We start from the raw sequence: 20073 nt of genomic DNA on the forward strand, positions 1-20073 counted from the left end.
TGTCCAAAACGGTCCATAGCCCACCTTATTTTGTCGTTTACTCTGTTGTGCTTTTATTTTGGAGCACAGCAGGTTTTAGTGCTGTTACCTTCAGTTAATTTGATACAAAAGTCTGACGCCTTACTGTTTACTTCCGGTGTGAAAGTTGAGGCTCGTTCTATAAGGTTTTTGTGGTTTGTGAAGCAGTGTGCTTACTTTTATAGAAATTGCTGAAACTACGTGACTGAGTAATTAATCATTATTAAATATGTCGTCTGATGAAGTAATTGGACCTGCTTTACCGCCCATGTTCAGGAAGGAGAATCCTGAAGACTCTGATAGTGACGAAGAATGTAAGTAAGACAACTTAAATTTTGACAGAAGCTATTAGCTAGCTTCACTTGCGGCTAAATATAATACAAATAAAAAGCATTTGTGTCAGATTGCTTTTTTCCAATGGTTATCAGTTGTTTCATACTTGTAACTCTGTAGTCGCTGGTCCTGCGTTGCCTCCTGGCTATAAGCGGGGAGAACCGTCGAGCTCCTCGGATGAGGGTGAAGAGAAGGTGTCGTTCAAAAGAGCCAAGACTGGACACACATCAGGAGACAGACCTGAAGAGTAGGTTCACTGCTGGACTGGACTGTAACAAAAAAAAGAAAAAGAAAAAAAGAAAGAAACATCTCATTAAACCTAACAGTAACGTGTGTCTTCTGAACAGGGTGAACAAAGAAGAAGATGATGATGGTTTCTTTGGACCAGCCTTGCCACCAGGATTTAAGAAACAGCTGAGTTCACCAGAAAGGTGTGCAAATTAAACTGGTGGTGTTTTTCAGTGAATTAAAAATAGAAATAACAGTGTGGATACATAGTTAATTACGGAAGCTTTAACTTCTTAGTGTTTCCTCAGGCCACCTGTGCTGGGACCTGCTTTGCCTCCTGGGTTTCGCAGAGCAGCATATGAAAAAGATGATGATAATGATGGTGAAGACGAAGAAGATTTTCCAGGGCCTGCCCTACCTCCTGGCTACAAGGCTGAGACCTCCAGCAGCGAGGGAGAGGACGAGGATGTGATTGGACCCATGCCGGCCAAAGGACCAATTCAAGACTCTGTGGCTCTAGACTTTGAGCGCAGAGCACAGAGAATGAAAGAGAAACTGACAGGAGATGTGAGTCCTCATAGTTCTCCTTCTGATTTTCATCCGTATAGCCTGCACTGTATAATTCCATTAGTTAAATACAGTGCCTGTAGAAAGTATTAACCCCCTTGCAAGTTTTCTCCCTTTGTTGCTTTTCAACATTCAATCATGGTCAATATAGTAATAATAATAATAATAATAATACAATAATATAATTCTTGTCCTTTTTGACAAGAATTTACACAAAATACTCGATCATGTCAAAGTGAAAACAGATTTTTTCAAAGTAAGGTCAATTAATAAAAATATAAAATGTACAATAAATGATTGCATAAATATTCATCTGCTTCAAGTCAGTATTTAGATGATGCACCTTTGGCCAAAATTACAGGATTGTTTCAGTGTGTGTGGATAGGTTTCAGTAAGCCTTGCACATCTGGACACTGCAGTTTTCCCCCATTGTTCTTTGCAAAATTGCTCAAGCTGTTTTAGGTTGCACAGGGATTATGAGTGAACAGCCCTCTTCAAATCCAGCCATAAAGTCTTAATGGTTTGAGGTCTGGGCTTCAATCTGGCCACTCCAGAACTGTCACCTTGTTGTCTTTCATTCATTTCTGTGTTGTTTTTGCTGTATGCTTTGAGTCATTGTCTTCCTTCAAAACAAATCTTCTACCAAATTGTAGTTCTCTTGCAGACTGCATCAGGTTGTCCTTTAGGATTTCCCTATACCTTGCTGCATTAATTTTATCCTCTACGCTTGCAAGCCTTCCAGGGCCTGCTGCTGAGAAGTATTCGCCATACGATGATGTTGCCACCACCATGCTTCTTGGTGGGATGGTGTGTTTGTGATCATGTTCAATGTTTGGTGTTCTCTAAAAATAGTGTCTATTATAATGGCCAAAAACCTCAGTTGTGGTCTCATCAGACTGAAGAATCTTCTTCCAGTTGACTTCTGTCTCTCACATGCCTTCTGGTGAACTCTAATCAATGGTGTAGTTATAGCCCAGGAGTCCTGATTGACCAGTGACTGGACCTTCCAGATACAGGGGTTTTTATACTAAACATAGCTTGAGACACATTCACTGCACTTAGGTGATCTCCTATTCATTGTCAAAAAACACAAATTAAATTGACCTTGATTCAGTGTTGAAAAGTAATGAAAGGGGAAAACTTCCAAAGCAGGTTAATACTTTTAACAGGCACTTTGTTTTTAGGCTGACCTCTGAACAGGAAAAAAAAAAGTTAAAGCAGCAACAATAAAAAACAAACAAACACGAGTTTAAACAATAATTTAAGAGAAATCCCAAAATGTAGAGTATCCTGTTCCCACTTCATGTGTTTTTTTTTTGTTTGTTTTTTTTTTTAAATCTGAGTTTGTTCCCATGTGTATGTTGTATTAACAGGATGCCCCTGAGGTGCTGACCAGAGAAACATGGATGACGGAACTCCCACCAGAGCTGCAGCACATCGGCTTGGGGGCTCGAACTTTTAAGAAGAGATCGGGCCCAGAGAACAAGGATCGCTCCATTTGGACGGATACACCAGCAGACAGGGAGCGCAAGACCAGGGTAGTTAATGAGAAATATTTCACTTCTATGCTTATTATTGGTAAAACATCTTTCTGCCAGTATATTACTTTCCTTTATCTCATGGGTTTGTCTATTTCTCAATAGGAACGTCTAGAGGGAAAGAAGAAGGGTGAGGCGGAGAAAGACGACGTCCCACAAGTTTCACGGAAGGACTTGGAAATGGCAGACAAAGTGTCTAAGTATAATGTAAGTGGTTCTACCTCCCAACTCTTTCCTCCATAATAACTCCAATTTCTACAATGTATATTAAACTCAAAAATTCTGAATCTGCTTTCTGTTATCAGGAGTCTAAACGTGCTGAGTCTCTGATGAGTTTGCACACAAAGAAAATGAAGGAAAAAGCAAAAGAGAAAGCTGACAAACCAGTGGAGAGGAGGCCATTTGATCGTGATGCAGACCTGCAGGTGAACCGCTTTGATGAAGCACAGAAGCAGCGGTTGCTGAAGAAGTCTCAGGAACTGAACACACGGTTCTCCTACAGCAAGGACCGAATGTTCCTGTAACACACTGTCAAAATGTAAAGAAATGCGTATGAACATGCAGACCTCCACTTGCGGTCTGACCAGTAAAATTTTCTTACAGGGTTTGTATAACATGGACTATGTTTCTATGGTGTATGGGGTAAAATAAACTGGACAATAAAGACATGGCAGACAATTCAGTTTTCCAGCAGACACCGTCTTAGGGCTAATAATATGGAAAGAAATGAAAACCATCCATCCATTATCTATACACCGCTTAATCCTCACTAGGGGGGCTGGCGCCTATCCCAGCTGACTTAGGGCAAAGGCAGGACTACACTTAGAGACAGACAACCAAGCACACTCACATTCACATCTACGGACAATTTAGAATCACCAATTAACCTCAGCATGTTTTTGGACTGTGGGAGGAAGCCAGAGAACCTGGAGAGAACCCACGCTGCACGGGGAGAACATGCAAACTCCACGCAGAAAGATCCCGGGATGTGAACCGGCAACCTTGCTGCAAGGCAACAGTGCTACCAACTGCACCACCTTGCAGCCCCGAAATGCAAACAAATGACATATTTTCCTTACAGTGATATATCAGGTTATGTTTTGAGATTGGACTATACTTCTGCAGGTACCAGTCAGATCAATGGCATAACACCTTTTAAATTTAGTTAAGGTTATGTTTTTCAAATGTAAGTGTCTAATTTAAAACAATAAATAAATGGGGTTTTTAGGATAGTTTAGTTTTAACACATGTTTTAGCCCATATTTAAGTCTGTCAGACTTAAACTGATTCTTTTTCATTTAGCCCCGTCATATGTTTTGGATGTTTGTGTATATGAAAACCTATTAAAACAATGCTTTTCTTAAACCTTACTGCTCTTTGGTTAACAACCTAAACAGCCTAAAGCCTTTTCCTACACAGCCATAAACCCTTGTATAAATATACCATTTTACAACTGTGATTGATTAATTTAATTGTATGTTTAACTTTTTGTGCAAATTACACAGTCATATACACAGTCATGTTACAGCTACTCCATCAGACTTTAATTGTTTCTTGCATCTTGTAACCTGTTTTTGCAATCGTGTTTTTCTTTAAGTTAACTAAAGTTGTTTTGTTTTTAAACTCCACATGTGTGTTTTACCAGTGCATTGCTACATGTGAGCGTTATTGTTGATTAACTACATTGTTAAGAGTCGCGAAGTAGCGAAGGATGACAAAAACTCAAATGGACCTTAAGAGTTGCCATACTTTTAAATTCCTTGTGCGCATGCGTGTGGCGGCTGCATCGATAACTTCGCAGAAGCGTAATTTTAAAACATGTCAGAAAAAGGAGAAGTTGATTTAACTGGAGCCAAGCAGAATACGGGTGTGTGGCTTGTTAAGGTGCGTATGTGCTATTTTTAGTTAGTTTGTAGGATATCGAGTCTGTTGTTAATTAAAAAACTAAGAATAAGCTAAGGCTAACAGTAATGTAGCTTAGCATGTGCCGCTATGACCAAATGAAATAATGTGTTGCAGGTAACGTTGACTAAGTTCATTAACTGTTAGCTAAACTGGTCAAAACTATTGATCGAAAAGTATTTTTGATGCACATTACGCCGCAAACAACTGGTTTTTACTGGAGGCTGTCTTTGGCCAATATATCCAAAGTTGTAAATAAAGATCAGGAGCTGAGTTCTGAAAAAAGGCACTATTAGAGTGAACTAGTAATGATTTGCTCAATCTAACATGTAGATGGCCAAGGAACACCTTTTTTCGAAATGATAGCAGAATAATATAGTTACTACTAAATTAACGCCTTGTTTCAGTGCTAAAATTTTCCCAATGTGGCTCGAGAAACATACATGTTAGCTTGATGTGACTGATTCATCCCAACAGCACGTTGTAATTTCACCAAAGATTTAGAGTTAGATAGTATGATAGATTGTTGATACATTCATGTTCTTACTGCAAGGCCCTTTGTCAAGGTCTGAAAGTAGCCTTGCTAAAAATGTAATCATGTTTCTCCCTGCAGGTACCGAAATACCTCTCTCAGCAATGGGCAAAAGCGACGGGCAGAGGAGAGGTCGGGAAACTCAGAATTTGCAAGTATGTGAAATAACTGAGCATCAATAAAATAGCAGAAGCAAGTCTGCAAAGTTATTTATGTATGTTTGTGAATTAGTACACAGCATGTAGCTATACATTTGGCAAGCAAAGAGAAAATGTAAATTGAGTTTGTGCTGATGAAGGGTACAATTTTAGTGAACTACACATTTATATAAGCACTGTTTTGTTATGACTATTATTCAGAAATTTCACATTATATCAAATCATGTTATTCTCGCCAGTGAGTCAATTGAAATTTCTCGTTGTATTTTTATTTCAAAGGAAAGGAAACCAAGGAAAAGCAGAGGTAAGTAAATGTTTGAAAGACTTACTATGCATCCCAGTGATTCACATGTATAGCATATGTACACTGCCATGCACCATGTCTCCTTTACATATCATTCTCCACTTATAGTAAAATGTGAAGATAAATAGTTTTAGTAATAGACAAGATATAATCTGATTACTATTAAATTGCTAAATGTTTTAGAATATGCTTTTGCCAGTATATGAAAGAGCAACTTGCATAATTTATGATCTGTATAGTATAGTACACACAGTATAGAGCTACTTATCCACTGTAATCAGTATTGATGAAACATGAATACCTGCTAAACACCAGATCTAGAGAGAAAGCTTTCATGAAGAGAACTGTTCTGTTTCAAGGCTTACTTAAATTCTGTTTTACACACAACCATTGATTTTAGTTGCAGTTTAAAGTGAAAAACTGTACTAAGTCTAAGCTTTTTTTTCAAGAACACGTCTCCAAAATCTTTATATTCACTATGTTGTGCAAGACATGTGTAAATGTATGAACTATATAATACCCTCACAACCCTCAATGTCACTGGAAAGATAAAATGTGGCTGACACTACTCACTACTCTTTACAGGTGTCTTTCACTTTGAATGAAGAGCTGACTGTGATCGAAGGCATAGAAGATAAGACGGTGTCTGCACCTCGCGAACACCCGTTCACCATGCAGTCAGTGGGAGGTCAGATGCTGGCGGTCTTTACAGAGACTTCATCAGGTAAGTTTCATCAGGAAACCAAGTATTTGCTTTGAGAACCTTTGCTGCAAAATGAGACACTTGTAACAGTCTACAAATTGCATTATTAGTTTTTTTGTAATGTGAACTACATGTTTTCATTCAAGCCAGGAGGTAAGTTCAGTGTGATCAGGTGGTGGAGGTGCCGATCCTGCTGCTCGTCGTACAGCTTGCTGTCTTCACGCACAGTCTTTCCCTCGCCTGTCCTGCTTGTTTCTGTGTGTTGTGAACTCTTAACAGACTTTCCTAGAGTGTGAGGTTGTCCACTGTCTTAACTGAGTACATGCAAAAAATGTGCTGTACACTGTGGACAAGTGAACACTTAGTGGAAAACAGAAGAGTCTTTGTGTTCATCCAGTCTGATCTGTGTTTCTGTCTCTACATATATGGGAATTTCATTTTCAGTGTTTGATCATCTGTCGCTCATTTTTTGTGGGTTGACCCTTTCAGTCCACTGCCAATCACCACAGCCGATTGTGTATATGATCAGGCACAATGGCACCATTTTGAAATCAGTTAACGTAGAGTAGATGCATATCAACACAAATCACTTTTGAATTTGGAGTTGATTTAGTTAGTGCATGGGTTTCTTTTGGTTTAGTTTGAATTTAACCAGCCTTGTCTGCACTCCGAATGTAACTAGTTTGTTTTTGTTTTGGTTTCTTTGCTATGGGTGCTGGTGAACCTGCACTGCAGTGCTTACTTTGAGAGATCCGTGTGTGTGTGTGCGCGCGCGTGTGTGTGTGTGTGTGTGTGTGTGTGTGCGTGTGAGTTAAGGCTGCACAGTTAAAATGGTTTATGTAATTTTTTTTAACTGTATGCACGGTAAAAGGTGTGATGTGGTATGGACTTTGTTTCCTACTATGTTCTGATTAAGAAGGCAGTTGTTAAAACAGTCATATAACATAAAAGGCATAACACTGTCTGCTCATAACATTTTGGTGAATTTAATATGAGCAGACAGTATAAAAGCGTTAAAATTTAAACTGGAGACATGCTTTGGTGGCATAGTGTTTATAATCTGTTAGGTAATTTCACAAAATAAGTATTTGTGCAGCCCTGTCATGGATTGTATCAGTGGCGGGACGGGGTGTGTGTGCTTGCTTGTTGTCAGGCCATGCTTGCTTTGCTCGTGCGCACACGCGTGCTTGTCAGAGATTATGCCGAGAAGCTCTGTGTGATTAAACGTTTTGGTGTGCGACTAAACCCTGGGTGTGGTTCTTATTGTTCGATCCCCTCCTTCCTTCGTCTCCCATCCCCTGTATCTTCATGTTTACCATCCCTCCCTCCCTCCCTGTAGGCCAGTCAGAAGAGAGATCTGATGGCAGCAGCTCAGGTTCGGGGGCGGGGGCAGGTCCAGGTGAGTCCTCCGCTTCGCCAGCAAGTGACAAAGTTGTATCACTGGGAATCAGGCGCACTGAACGTCTTTTGTTTTCATTTGTAAAAAGGGCTATTTGTGGTATCACAATGATGCGCCATATACATGCTGTGGAAGATGCATGTATTGGTACCAAAACCATTGACACATTCTTCGCATGTAGTGCTGAGTTTTGTCCTGAAGCAGAACACAGGCCTCTTCTCTTTTGGAGCATAATTGCACAGTTCATGCAGAGCTTCTGTTCATAGCTTGCAATCGTCTTGGAGATGGTCTGTGTGGTTAAACCAGGTCTTGACTGCTCTTGAGCAGAGTGTTGCCTGCTTGTGGTGTTGGTTGTGATGTCAGTTCAGTTGTGGCAATGTTGGCAAAGACAGGTGATGTCTGGCTGTACTGAGTGTTAGTTTTTTGTACTATGTGCATTATTAAACCTCCTTCAGAACAAAATTTTGATGTTACTAAGATGCTGTAACTGAGTGCTGCTTTCAGAGATGTGTTATAAGATTTTTTTTTTTTCCCTGACCAGTGAGTTAACAAACTATGTATTGAAAGACAAAGTGTGTAAATGCAAAGCAGTGTACATTAACAGTTTCACAAGATGCAATTAAGAGAACTTATGAAAGAAATTGCAGCAATTTTAAGACATTATTTAAGTATATTGTTCAGTTACTGACCACAATACTGATTAAATTAGCAAAAACCCTCTTGCTCTAACTAAAAAAAAAAAAAAAAATGTCTGTCATAGTGGGATGATGTATGTATAACATAAAGGACATTGAAGGTACAGTGTGACTTTCACTCTGAGCCAGATAGAGTTGGAAACCAACTACTTATGTTTTTTTTACAAGAAAGAGAAATGCATTAACAAAATCATAATTAACTGTAGAAAGAGTATGCATTTGTGTGTGCTAACTTTACCACTTGAATGGGTGTTGCTGTAATGACGTTATTAATGAGCAGAGTTACAGTATCTGAGCAACTAAAGGAACAAGTCAGCTGACCTTTTGATGTCTCTAACATCTTTGAACATCAGAGAGCCTATACTGATCTAGATTCTAGTAACTAGCAAATGCAAATTGTCTTGTGTTTCTTTTGTTCTTCTGTTTTTTTGTTCTTCAACCCCATTGCCCAGTTGTTCACTTACTGCGTCTCTTTTCATCCCTTCACTTTACACACAATTGGTTAACATAAAGTTTTTTTTTTTAAATCAAGATTTTAATTAACCCTTCTGTTTTTGCAGATAAAATAGCCCTAGAGGGGGTGGTAGTGCAGAGAGCAGAGTGCAGACCTGCTGTCAGTGAAAGTTATATGAGGCTGAAGAAGTAAGTATTTTTAAATTGGTCTGTGCCTAAGTTAGTATGATACGAACTTGAGTTTCACTTGCACGAATGTAGAACATAGCTCTGCATGAGCATGTACTCTAGGTGTTGAACTGACATCTTAATGGAACAATTTCATGTGTGACACTGTACACAGGATATGTTTCAGTTGGCAAGTAAAGTACTTCTCATCATCTAATAGATTACAAATTGAAGAGTCCTCCAAGCCGGCCAGGCTGTCACAACAGCTGGAGAAAGCGGTCACCAGCAACTACAAGCCTGTGGCCAACCACGATTACAATGTAAGAAATCCAGCATGTGACTGTTAAACATATTAATTGAATGGAAACCAAAGGGAGGAAACTGTGATTTGTGATAAAAGATGACATGCTATGCTGCTTCAATACCTCTCTATGTGTAGGCCTATGCGTGATACCAGATCTCTGTCTGTTTGCTTTTTGCTGCAGCGCGAATATGAGAGGAAAAAGAAGGAGGAGGGCAAGAGGGCAAGAGCCGACAAACAGCAGGTGTTGGACATGTTGTTCTCCGCTTTCGAGAAGCACCAGTACTACAACATCAAAGACCTGGTGGATATCACCAAACAGCCTGTGGTAAGACCAGAGGGCAACATGAGTGGCTTTGGCTTACAATGCTGTTTATACTGACAGATTTCAAATAATGCTGTTGGCCCAGGAAATTCCATTCATGATGATGAACTGGGAGTTTAGTCCAGGGCACAACATTTGATTAATGCTGCTTGTTACTCACCGCAAAAGCAATTCAATCTGAGTCATTTAAAATAATACAGGTCATGGCTTTTTTTTTAAACATTTCTTAATATCACAGTGTGTTTAACCATAGTCAGCGTGCCGATTTTGCTGTTTCACCACAACCCACTATACAGTTAGATATTGGTATATGTGTATGTAATATTTAAAATATAAATTGGGTATCTGAAATCTTAAAGATGTTCCTTCTGATGCAGCCTTTTCTTGTGGGAATCCTTAAATATTACACGCAGTGATTATAGCTTTGACTCTCTGAGAACAAGTGATTTTGTCTTTACCAATATTTGCTCTTTTTTTTCTCTCAGATTTACTTGAAGGAAATCTTGCGCGATATTGGTATCTACAATGTGAAAGGAACACACAAGAACACCTGGGAGCTCAAGCCAGAGTACAGACATTACCAAGGCGAGGAAAAAACAGACGAATAGTTCTCAACCCTCCCAAGGCCAACACACTACCTTCTTTTAGTCATTGGGGGTCCTTCCCAGACCAGGCCTTGGTTGGACCTGATTCTCTGATGTCAGGCTAAAGACACACTGGATGATGAGATCAAGCAAAGGCTGAATTTACAAGGCGAGGTTGTTGTGAAGTTTAAGTAGCTAATTTTGTAGAAGACAAAAAAGAAGGAGCAATGTGAAAGAGGTTTCAAGCTTATGTGCACCTTCTTTTCCTGATGTGTCACAGCTCCAGCACACCCCCCAGGTAAGAGACCACACTATTTGAATTATTTTTTCCATCAGAGGTATAGGACATAACATTTGTGAAGCATGAGATGAATTAAGGAATTGTGTTTCATGGCAGTGGATTCTTTTTTAGTGTTTTGTATATCCAGAAGGGATTTTATTGGATAAGACAAGATAGACCTTATGAAGAAGAAGGATTTACACTGGTTGTGGCTCTCACCAAATTTATATGGTGTCTTTTTCTAGTCCGTTTAATATTTTCCATTTGAAATGCGACTTTCCCCTCACTATGAGAAATTCAGCAGACTGGTGCTGACAAAAAGATGAGCAGCATTACTGTAATCATAAGTTTGTGCTTTGTTCTTGTATCAAACCATGTTGTGTATTTTCAGGTTGTTTTACATGTGATTGACTTATGCAATAAATGTGTTTCATTCGTAAAATTTCCTAAACTGTACTTTGTATTTAAGCAACAAGAATACTTGGTTCATGAACATTAGCACAACACGCCTTCCCAGCACTGCAAACGTAGAACCACTACAAACACAAATTTGCAACAACCAAACATCTCCACCACATTTTGTCAATTGCACATCACTCATGCATAAAGGACTTTTCTGTCAATGAGCTTTACAGTGCACATAAGTGGTGCTTATTTTTACATTTACAAGGCAACTGCTGTGATAGCACCAATTTCAGAGGAGATGAAAGTACAGTTTGCTTTCCTACCTCGATAACCTGTAGCTTCCTAAACCTGCTCATTTTAACAGTCACGTCACTATAGAGTATTTGCAATTCAACATTAAATTTATTCTTAAATTCAGAAAAAACCCCACAAGATTGAGTTGAGCAGCTTTTTTTATTAGAAGCCAAAAGTGATATCAGTTTGACATATTGCATGTACTGCAGACTCATGCTGCTTAGATTCATTATGAGCAAAATAAATGCTGCTGGCACATTAAAAACTGCCAGGAACCTGACATGGCAAACGAAACGACAATTTGAAAACATTCAATAGCAGGTTTGTTTGGAAGAGGAGAAGAAGAAACAAATGTTCCACTTGTCCAAGCTCTGAGACTTTGGCAGTATCTTCCTTGTTACCTGCAAGGAAATTAAACATTTAGAAAAATATGCAAACGGTGTGAAAATGTCACAGAAGCAGACATCCTGCAACAACAGCACATCCAGATCTCAGCAACTCCTACAGACAACTAATGACCCTAATGTTTTGACGAGACATTTACAGGGACTGGGATGCTTGGCTGATATCTGAAAATTGACCTTAGATCTATGAGCAGTGGGTAGGAATCAATTTAATTTAGTGGGGTGAAATAAAATAATAAACATACCGAGTCACACTCAACACCCCACTGTGAGTCTGACCTCAGACTGTGCCTAAAAACTAGAATGTATTCCTCAATTCAATCTGTACTGCTATAAAATGTAGCAGTCAGAAAGCGCGAGGAAGGCTCAGTTTAGCATCTCTATGCAAACCCAGAAGCCAATGAAACCTGCTTCAGGTCTATCAGTGGATGCAAATTCAAAATGAACACCGACTGAAAAGACAATATCACAAGTGTTCACCTGAATGTATCAGTTCTCTCCTCTGCAAGTCTCCTCCGCACTGTCACCCAGCTGCTTCACTATCTTCTCTCTGGTTTTTATCTCCACAAGCTTGAAAATGGAGAAAAATGTTACTCTCAGGCTCTTCACAAGTATGTGCACAGATCAAGACTTTCATGTTCAGATACAAGTTTGATTTATCCTCCCCTCTTCAATCCGAGACGCCATGGAAAAGAGGCGGGCAGAAAGCGCAGGGACATTTAATCTTGCATCTGAAATATTAAAACCCAGGATGTCTCACATCAGAGAGCCCAGGCTGTCAAAGATGCAGCTAGAGAACAGGCCAAGTTTGGTCAAAAATAGAGCTAATCGCACATCTCTGAAGTAAACATATCTATGCGTACATTTCATTACACAAGACTTGGTCGCAGTCCTTTAGTTGGATCATCCATCTCAGACCCGCTTCCTCCAGTAAATACTGCCATGACAGACATCTTTAGGACATAATGCTGAAGCTCAAACATAGACATCATCCTCCGTCTGGCTCATACAGATGTCCACCAAATGTTCCATGATCTGCAAAGGAAAAAAAAAAAGAGGTTATTTGACAGCCTATTTGTGAAATTCAAACTGTCAACCCTATGGCCTTTAAAAGTTAGGTTTCTAGGGTGGGGCAATTGAAATGAAATTATGTCTCTTAATTTAGCAAATACACACAAACTACAACATTTATTAAACAGTTTTGGTAGATACTAATAAAGTATACAGTTTGTTTACTCGTGACATGGATATTAGCTTGTATCTTAATTTGTTGATGTAAGGGTTAACATGGCAAAAAGAAAGTTACTAAAAGTAAACGAGAATCCTAACATCACACTGTCGTCCAGGGTAAATGAGCCAGACTTTTAGTGGTGAGATAAAATACTAATACACCTCAACTAATCCTCTGAAATGGCAGGATTATTATATTGCAGGTAGCCACAAACATCAAGTTAGCATTCGCGTCAGCTAGCTAGCAGCAACGAGACACATCCGGTGCAATGCTGACTTTTACAGCCCCGTTGGATCGTTTTCCCCCCTTTTCTAAAAGCCACTTACTTTCTCACGACCCCGGGACATTACTCGCTTACTTAACTATTAACGTTATTGTGGCATAATATCGAATAGCTGGTTTTCTTTACTAAGCAGTGGTACAAAATGGCTCTAGCTAATTTTACACGTGTCCATTGACTGACGCTAAAACTTTACACGCTCCATTAACGGTTGTTCAGTTTAACTTGACAGAGCTACGTTGTGTACTTACGGCTTGTCGTGTCGATGGACACGTTTGAAGCGCCGAGATTGTGCTGCATTATAAACTAAAGATGACTTTGCGTCCCCTCAACTTGCACTGCTGGTACAATCAGTGAAAGGACCGACCGAACGTTAGCCTCCACATTATATAGGTTACTGGCTGTGGCTCATTGTCGCCTCCTTCAGGATAAACCGGAAATTGCCATTGGCACTGTCGCCCCCTGGTGTTCACTAAAGGAGATTACTCGTGTTTCTTTTCCGTTTTTCTGTCCTTATTTTTTTCTGCTTTGGTATAAATAATGTTATTCTTATGTGATGCTGTTGTGATCATGTTCTCTGATAAAAATGGCGCTTTTGTATTTGTATACACATAATAAAAATAAGTTGTAGTGGGTAAACCAGGGTAAGAAGTCCCCCTATCAAAATTCCCCTTCTGACAACTGGATACGCCTAATTGTCATCTTAGTTCTTTTTTTTTTTTTTTGGATGATAGTGACCTCTACTAATCTTTAAATAGTACTGAAATCATTTCACGGATCGGAGGAAATCAAAAGGAATGGTTTTGAGGTAAAATGGTGGAATAATCTGTTACTACAAAATAATCCTCTGTGTTTCTTATTAACAGAGTATACATACAAACTTTTCTTAACTGCTAACAGAAGAGTCATGTGTAGGGTTATCCATCAGATTGAAAAAAAAATAACAAAAGCTTTTTCTATAATATGTGAAAATGTAAGAAGACTTTTGAGATAAGTACACTATCAACTTATACAGACAGAACGGCTAGCTAGCAGTTAAATGGGTTATCTGTCTAAAAGGCTAACTTGCTGACTTTAGGTTAAGCTAATAATGTTATGCTACAGTAGCTTGCTGTGGTGTAGCACTAACAAACTAGCTGACTCTAAGTTAAGCTAACAATGTTATGCTATGATAGCATGCTGTAGCACTAGGTAGCTAGCGTCAATTCTTTGCTACTGTTGGCTAAACATTCATGTTTATCTGGTATTTATTTAATATTTTTATGTCATGAATAGACACAATATGAATAATTATTCAATTGTAAACTTAATTTTGCAATAATCTAGCGTTTAAAAAGAAAAATCTTAAATAATTTCTATGTGTTATCTGACATTTTTGTTGCAGTTAAAGTCAGCAACATCAACATTTTAATATGTAAGTAAACTTATACATAAGTAATGCATCTGTATTGTTTAAAGTGAATTGTGAGTTGGTGGAAGATGTTCCTTTTCCAGATTTCACATTTAGTTTCATAATAGCAATGCTGGTTCCTCATACCTCTTGCATACATATTATATTGATATTCAATCAAAAAGAACAGACATTGTTCAGGGGGGCGTCTTTCCCTGGTTTACCCTACTGGTGAAATAAATAATGGAGGTAAAATAAAAAATAGCCCAAGTTTTAAGATCAAACCAGGTCACAAATGTTGAGCAAGAGGCAAACACGCATGTGCACAACGGGCGCTCCCTCCCTCTTCTTTCATCATTTTGTGGAGGTGCATCACTTCTTAATTGGACTCTGCAAGTTTAAATGGTCTCATATCAGCTGCCTGTGGATTTATGTGAAGACATGGAGGCACCAAAGAAGACTTAAAACAGGTAACTAAAGACAGAATTTTTATGGTGTCATAAATTTGTATGTGTGCTCTCACTTGTATGTGCCAATAATTAGTTTAAATAAACAATTTAATAAAGACTAGACAGTTGTCTTTTAAAAAAAACATCATTTAAATCTGGCACTCAGGCAGTTGGATTGAGATCTAACGGCGGGGGTAATGTTGCCTGAAATAATGTGCTCCTAATGCAAATTAAGATTTTACTTTTTCTTCCACAGGCAGTGCACAGTGAAGCCCAGCAATGTTCAGAGCAGTATTTGGAAACAAGAGAGAAGGGGGAGGAAAACGAGGGGAAAAGAAGAACCAGAGACGTTCAGGTAAGAGCAAAACCACTGAAACTTCCTGCGTATCTGAAATGTGGCACGTATTCTTAATGATATCTGAACCTATGATATCCTGGGATTTCCTTGATGTCATTTTTATCAGATTTTTTAATCAATATGCTTCTTGCCATGGGTCACACATGTGTATATGAGGAAATTTATAGTATGTTGTGCACGCTAGGTCTTGTATTAATTGATGGTAATATTCAGGTTCTCTTCTCTTGGGTGATTTAAGTAGAGCCATTTCAATTAGCCTAATTCATCAGCGTGTTCCGTCCTTTACACAGTGTCCCGCTGCTTGCATTTAAAGTGTGTCAGGCGAAGTTAGAGTGGGTTAAGCAAACATCCTGACCTACTAAACACATACTGATTTTAATAAGAATTTGTGGCTTGCAACTAAATGAGAAAAACCTGGTATAAACGTGTTCTATCTGCTGTAAACAAGGTGAACGCTTGTTGTATTGTCAGTAAAATGTGAACTGAAAAAAGAAGTTCACATTTTTGAATATTTTGCCGTTGAAATGAGGCTGTTTGTATTTTTTACAGGGTGAACCTGTCAATTTGCTGCAGTACAGAAGAGATTTCTAAGTGCGCAGTGGAGATGCATGGACATAAGTAGAGCTCAGTATTAGAGCAACCATGTTGCTCATTAATATTTAATCAGGTGCTGCACTGGGTTGCAAGAACAGAGAGGAAGATAGAGAAGTGTGTCAGTCTCATTAAAATCACATAGTATGTTTACAGAGCAGTGGTATGGCTCTGATCATTTGTAGAGATGTCACTTCTTGACTTCTTTTTAATACCTCTTACTAAAAAGATTCTTCTACATTTACAGGAATTATGCAACAGCATGTCGTGTGAATTTGTAATATTAGGTAGTGGGCATCAACAGCAACAACAGACTCATTCAAGGCAAGAGGAAGTGAATGACTAAATTACACTACGGGCCAAATTACTGCACTCAAGGATGATCAGAATAAGTGGCAATAAGGTCTCTGTAATCACATGGCTTTCTCGTGCATAATGTCAGTGTCAAGACTCAAAATCAGGCTTAATTACTGCCGTAAGACTGGGCATGAAAATGATTGAAATATTGAACTGAAATATAATAAGTGTAGCCTGTTTAATGAGTGTGATCCCATTCCTTTAAATAGATGTTCTGGCATTGCCAACTTTCCATTACCTCATTCAGCAATATGCCTCCAAGACAAGTTATGTTTGCTCTGTCGCAGCCTTATGTGAGAGAAATTTTATAGGCTACTGCTCTCTTTGCGATAAGTTCAATCTGCTGCAAAGCAACAGCTCTGAATCAACTTGGCTTTTGTAAATATGCTTTCTACTATGCCTCTTTAACTTTAGCATCTACCCTCCTCTTTCTTTTCTGTACTTTCTTCCATGTCTTCAATGTAGGTGGTGAGGTGTACACCCACAGCACCTTGCAGAGGACTAGCGGCCAGCGTGCCACTCACTTCCAGGACCGTGACAGCGGCTACACCGAAAGCCCGGTAAAACGGAAGAGACTAACCAAGGGTGTGTCCATTTCTTTACCGTCCTCCCCTCTTCTGCCTCGCCAGCCTGACATAGTTCCCTCCCAGTCGTGCATCAAGTTCCCAGGTGGGTTAAACAGTAATAAAAATCAAAACAAACCATGATCTCAATATGTGCAATTGAAAATGACAAGGAACTGTGCATCAGGGAATAGCTGCAACAACAGCAGAATGCTTTCTTGGGTTTGCCTTGATTAGCAGAGAGCTTCTGTGCATTCAGCTGTTCCTTATATGTGGCAGAAAATACAAGAGCATACAGACTGTGCCCCCAGGGCCCAAAAACATGTGACAGATTGTCAGAGTAAATAATTAAGCGAGTAACTTAAGGCAAGGAACCCCAATTAGGTAGGTCAAATCTGAGATATTACATTTGTTTGGATCTGTTCATTAAATATTCCACGAAGTTTGATCATCTCACGTATTGTTCGTAGTAGATGTAGCCATGCAGATGTAGCAAGTTTTTGTTCTCCATCATTATCACCTTCACACAAATATAGGTCGGGTAAAAATTCTGCTGCTGCATTTTGAATAGCAACATCCCATTCTGAAGCAAATTGTACACAGTTTAAAAGCACAAAGACTCAGGATTCACATGTTGTTAAGTGTTTTAATATACCAAAAGTACAGCAACAATAGCAGCAGCAATAGTTAGTTTCTTTGTAATAAGAGTGTGTGCCCACAAAACAGCAGTTTCTTCGATTTTCTGTTGTCTGTAAGCTCCCATACTTGATGAATAAATATGTGCTGCACAGTGTTCTCACTGTAAGTGAACAAAATGCTTCCAAGTTTTTAGCCTTTTAGTAAAATGAGAGGTGTTTTTTAAGGGTTTAAAGATTCATATAAATAAAGAAGTGTGACTTATTTCATATACCACTAAAGATGTATGGTATTTACAGTTTCAGGTTTCCCTATCACACTGGTGGAAGTTGCATAATAGATCTTGATTTGTCTCTAAGTTATTTGATGCCACAAAATCATACGTGTACATACATTTATAAACTCAGATTTAAAGTGAGCACCAAGCAAAGTTCCCCCCTTCAGCAGATGAATATGAAAACATTCGTGTTTAACTCAGTACTTACATCATTCTACACAGTGAAGATTAAGAAAACACAGTTTTGAGGGGAAAGGGACTTAAATAAGCTCTTGTCTGAATACATTTTAAGCGTCTTCTTCGTAAAAACTGGTCAAATGTATCATGTTCTGTTATGTACATATATATTGCTTTAGAGATATTTAATTTTACAAGTTTCGTAGCCAATGAACAAAGAGTATAAACACTGATAGAGAAATATCAATTTTGTTTTAAAATGTAACGACCTAAAAAAATACTCAAAGTTCTGCAATGTTTAAAATGATATAAACCCTATTTAAATTATTGGTTGAAAAAGAAACACACTGCATTTTTTACCTGGGGTTCCTCACCTTAAAAGAAGCACTAGGTGGCAGTGTGTGCAGCAAAGTACAGCCATTCAGAAAAAGGTGCTATTACCTTTCATTGCATGCAGCACTGCCTTGGTTTTTCTCCGTCCACTGAACAAATATGACGAGGAAAATTACAGCAAGTAAAAACATATAGTGTCACGGCTTTTGTTTCCTTGGCGGTCGTGCATAATTAGATACTAAACAGTATGTTGGGTTGCAGGAGGGTGCTTCCAAGTCTATCCACATGCACGATTCAATCACTGAATAACCTTGAGTACAGAAAAAATCTGTACATGTCAGTGTTTTCAAACATCTCATCCTTCAGTGATCTTCAGTCCTGAAGAATCTGCGCTTCCACGAACCCTTAGATGTTGTTGCATAAATTGAGACACACCCACACACATCAGAGTGCACCGCTGTCCTTACCATCACACATACACACACACACACTCTCACACACATACACACACTAACATTAGCAGTGGTAATATATTATACATAAATGCCCACGGTACAGTAAATATTGTACTGTTTGCATCCATGGCTCACACTCTGTACATTCTGCTTCGTACTCCAGGGACACAATTCAAATTCTGCACCACAGATCTCATCTGGGGAGGCTTAATCTCTCTCATTCTCCCTCTCTCTCACTCACTTTCTTTCATATCCCTCCCTATCTCCACCCTCAATCCTCCCTCCCTCCCACCCTGCCTGCTCTCCCTCCCTCTCCCTTCTGCCTCTTTGCTGTGGCCAAAGGACGGGTAAAGAAGCTGGAGTATGTGGATGGCTCTTCCAGTGCGAGAGAACCTCTTGTCTTTGCCTCGTGCCGTGGCAAGACAGACCACAGAGGTGAGAACAGGAGCATGTGGGCGTGTATTTAGCATTGTGTCTGTTTTTCCTGGTATTGATCAGTGAAGCTGAATGAGAATGAGAATGGGGTAGAGGTGAGAGAATGAATGATGTGAGGTGTGACAGAAAGTAAACGTGTGTGTATATTGTAATTACATCTTTAATGGTTTGCATGAAGTTTTTTTTCCTTGAGCTGTATGTAGACAGTGATGTCTCTGTATTATTCAGTGTATCATTGAGAGTCGATTTGTTTTATCACAGTTTCTCCTTAGTCCTTGCCCTGACTTCTCTGAATGTTGCTTGCGCAGTTAAGGTTACATTAAAGCAATAATGGTGTAAATATCCACATCTTTACCAGCTTTCTTTGTGTTTTTGACCAGAGGTCTACCCTTCGGCTAAACAGATTTTATGAGGCATCTTCCATCCCGGTTGCCAGGCACCTCTCAGCTTCCCGTTTCCAATGGCAACTGCTAGGTGGTTTGATGAATAGTACTGGACATTCAGTGTGTCCTCATGTTACTCCAGATTGGATCTCAGTGCTCTGCTGACTAAATGCAAAGTTTTCTCTCCTCCCCCTCGCTGAAATACACATCCTACCCAAGTCTTACAGCTTTTTCAAGCTGTGAAAAGAGTATTGACAAAGGCTGTAACCGGAGCACGTTACAAAACACAAATGACCAGACTTGTCTCTCAAAATTGACCTTGATATTCTCAAGGCTGGCCTTGTGTTTGGCACACAATTGGATTGAATGTAAAACGATGTGATGCAGTACCTTTTAAAGGGAGAGCATGAGCCAGCAAGACAGAATGAGAAAGAATCAGTGGAGGGAGTGCGAAATGAATGTGATGTCTAAACGAAAAGATGTTTGTGAGGAGGAGTGAGCTGTTCCTGTAATCCGTGATGTCCTGTCATCCTGTTTATATGCCTACTCAATATGCATGTTACTCAG

At 39.2% G+C, this 20073-nt stretch overlaps 3 protein-coding genes and 1 long non-coding RNA gene across 6 annotated transcripts in view; 3 read left to right on the plus strand and 1 right to left on the minus strand.

Moving 5' to 3' along the window:
• The first annotated feature begins 133 nt into the window (after window positions 1–133).
• Window positions 134–3377, plus strand: gpalpp1 (GPALPP motifs containing 1). The gene is made up of 7 exons (XM_008284796.1): window positions 134–332; window positions 472–598; window positions 699–782; window positions 888–1146; window positions 2520–2684; window positions 2790–2891; window positions 2990–3377. Exons 1-7 carry the CDS (start codon window positions 248–250, stop codon window positions 3206–3208), a joined length of 1041 nt encoding a protein of 346 aa, XP_008283018.1. The 5' UTR covers window positions 134–247; the 3' UTR covers window positions 3209–3377.
• A 1054-nt stretch (window positions 3378–4431) lies between these two features.
• On the plus strand, window positions 4432–10930 carry gtf2f2a (general transcription factor IIF, polypeptide 2a). 2 transcript variants are annotated; one of them, XM_008284797.1, is made up of 9 exons: window positions 4432–4568; window positions 5200–5273; window positions 5556–5580; window positions 6166–6304; window positions 7623–7682; window positions 8938–9019; window positions 9219–9318; window positions 9484–9627; window positions 10110–10930. In XM_008284797.1, the coding sequence occupies exons 1-9, from the start codon at window positions 4503–4505 to the stop codon at window positions 10230–10232; spliced, it is 813 nt and encodes a 270-aa protein (XP_008283019.1). In that variant the 5' UTR covers window positions 4432–4502; the 3' UTR covers window positions 10233–10930. The 2 variants fall into 2 exon arrangements, with proteins under 2 accessions (XP_008283019.1, XP_008283020.1); XM_008284798.1 differs by lacking the exon at window positions 7623–7682.
• A 397-nt stretch (window positions 10931–11327) lies between these two features.
• Window positions 11328–13491, minus strand: LOC103359458 (uncharacterized). 2 transcript variants are annotated; one of them, XR_520310.1, is made up of 4 exons: window positions 13354–13491; window positions 12455–12626; window positions 12072–12161; window positions 11328–11588 (listed from the first exon to the last, which is right to left on the minus strand). It is a non-coding gene; the product is annotated as an uncharacterized LOC103359458 (long non-coding RNA). The 2 variants fall into 2 exon arrangements; XR_520311.1 differs by lacking the exon at window positions 13354–13491 and adding an exon at window positions 13149–13238.
• A 1729-nt stretch (window positions 13492–15220) lies between these two features.
• The window catches only part of LOC103359460 (protein TANC1-like), a 38230-nt gene continuing 33377 nt past the window's right edge, over window positions 15221–20073 (plus strand). Inside the window, exons 1-3 of the mRNA XM_008284802.1 lie at window positions 15221–15296; window positions 16713–16916; window positions 19031–19123. Coding sequence (XP_008283024.1) covers window positions 15221–15296; window positions 16713–16916; window positions 19031–19123 — 373 coding nt within the window. The remainder of the gene's footprint in view (window positions 15297–16712; window positions 16917–19030; window positions 19124–20073) is intronic.

The sequence above is a fragment of the Stegastes partitus genome, unplaced genomic scaffold (assembly GCF_000690725.1).
Source record: "Stegastes partitus isolate 25-593 unplaced genomic scaffold, Stegastes_partitus-1.0.2 Scaffold374, whole genome shotgun sequence".
Lineage (NCBI taxonomy): Eukaryota > Metazoa > Chordata > Actinopteri > Pomacentridae > Stegastes > Stegastes partitus.

Coding starts and splice junctions, on each gene's coding strand:
- gpalpp1 (XM_008284796.1), top strand. CDS start 248: ATGTCGTCTGATGAAGTAATTGGACCTGCTTTACCGCCCATGTTCAGG. Junction 783..887: donor CAGCTGAGTTCACCAGAAAG/GTGTGCAAATTA, acceptor GTGTTTCCTCAG/GCCACCTGTGCTGGGACCTG. Junction 1,147..2,519: donor AAGAGAAACTGACAGGAGAT/GTGAGTCCTCAT, acceptor TTGTATTAACAG/GATGCCCCTGAGGTGCTGAC.
- gtf2f2a (XM_008284797.1), top strand. CDS start 4,503: ATGTCAGAAAAAGGAGAAGTTGATTTAACTGGAGCCAAGCAGAATACG. Junction 6,305..7,622: donor CTTTACAGAGACTTCATCAG/GTAAGTTTCATC, acceptor CCCTCCCTGTAG/GCCAGTCAGAAGAGAGATCT. Junction 9,319..9,483: donor TGGCCAACCACGATTACAAT/GTAAGAAATCCA, acceptor TTTTTGCTGCAG/CGCGAATATGAGAGGAAAAA.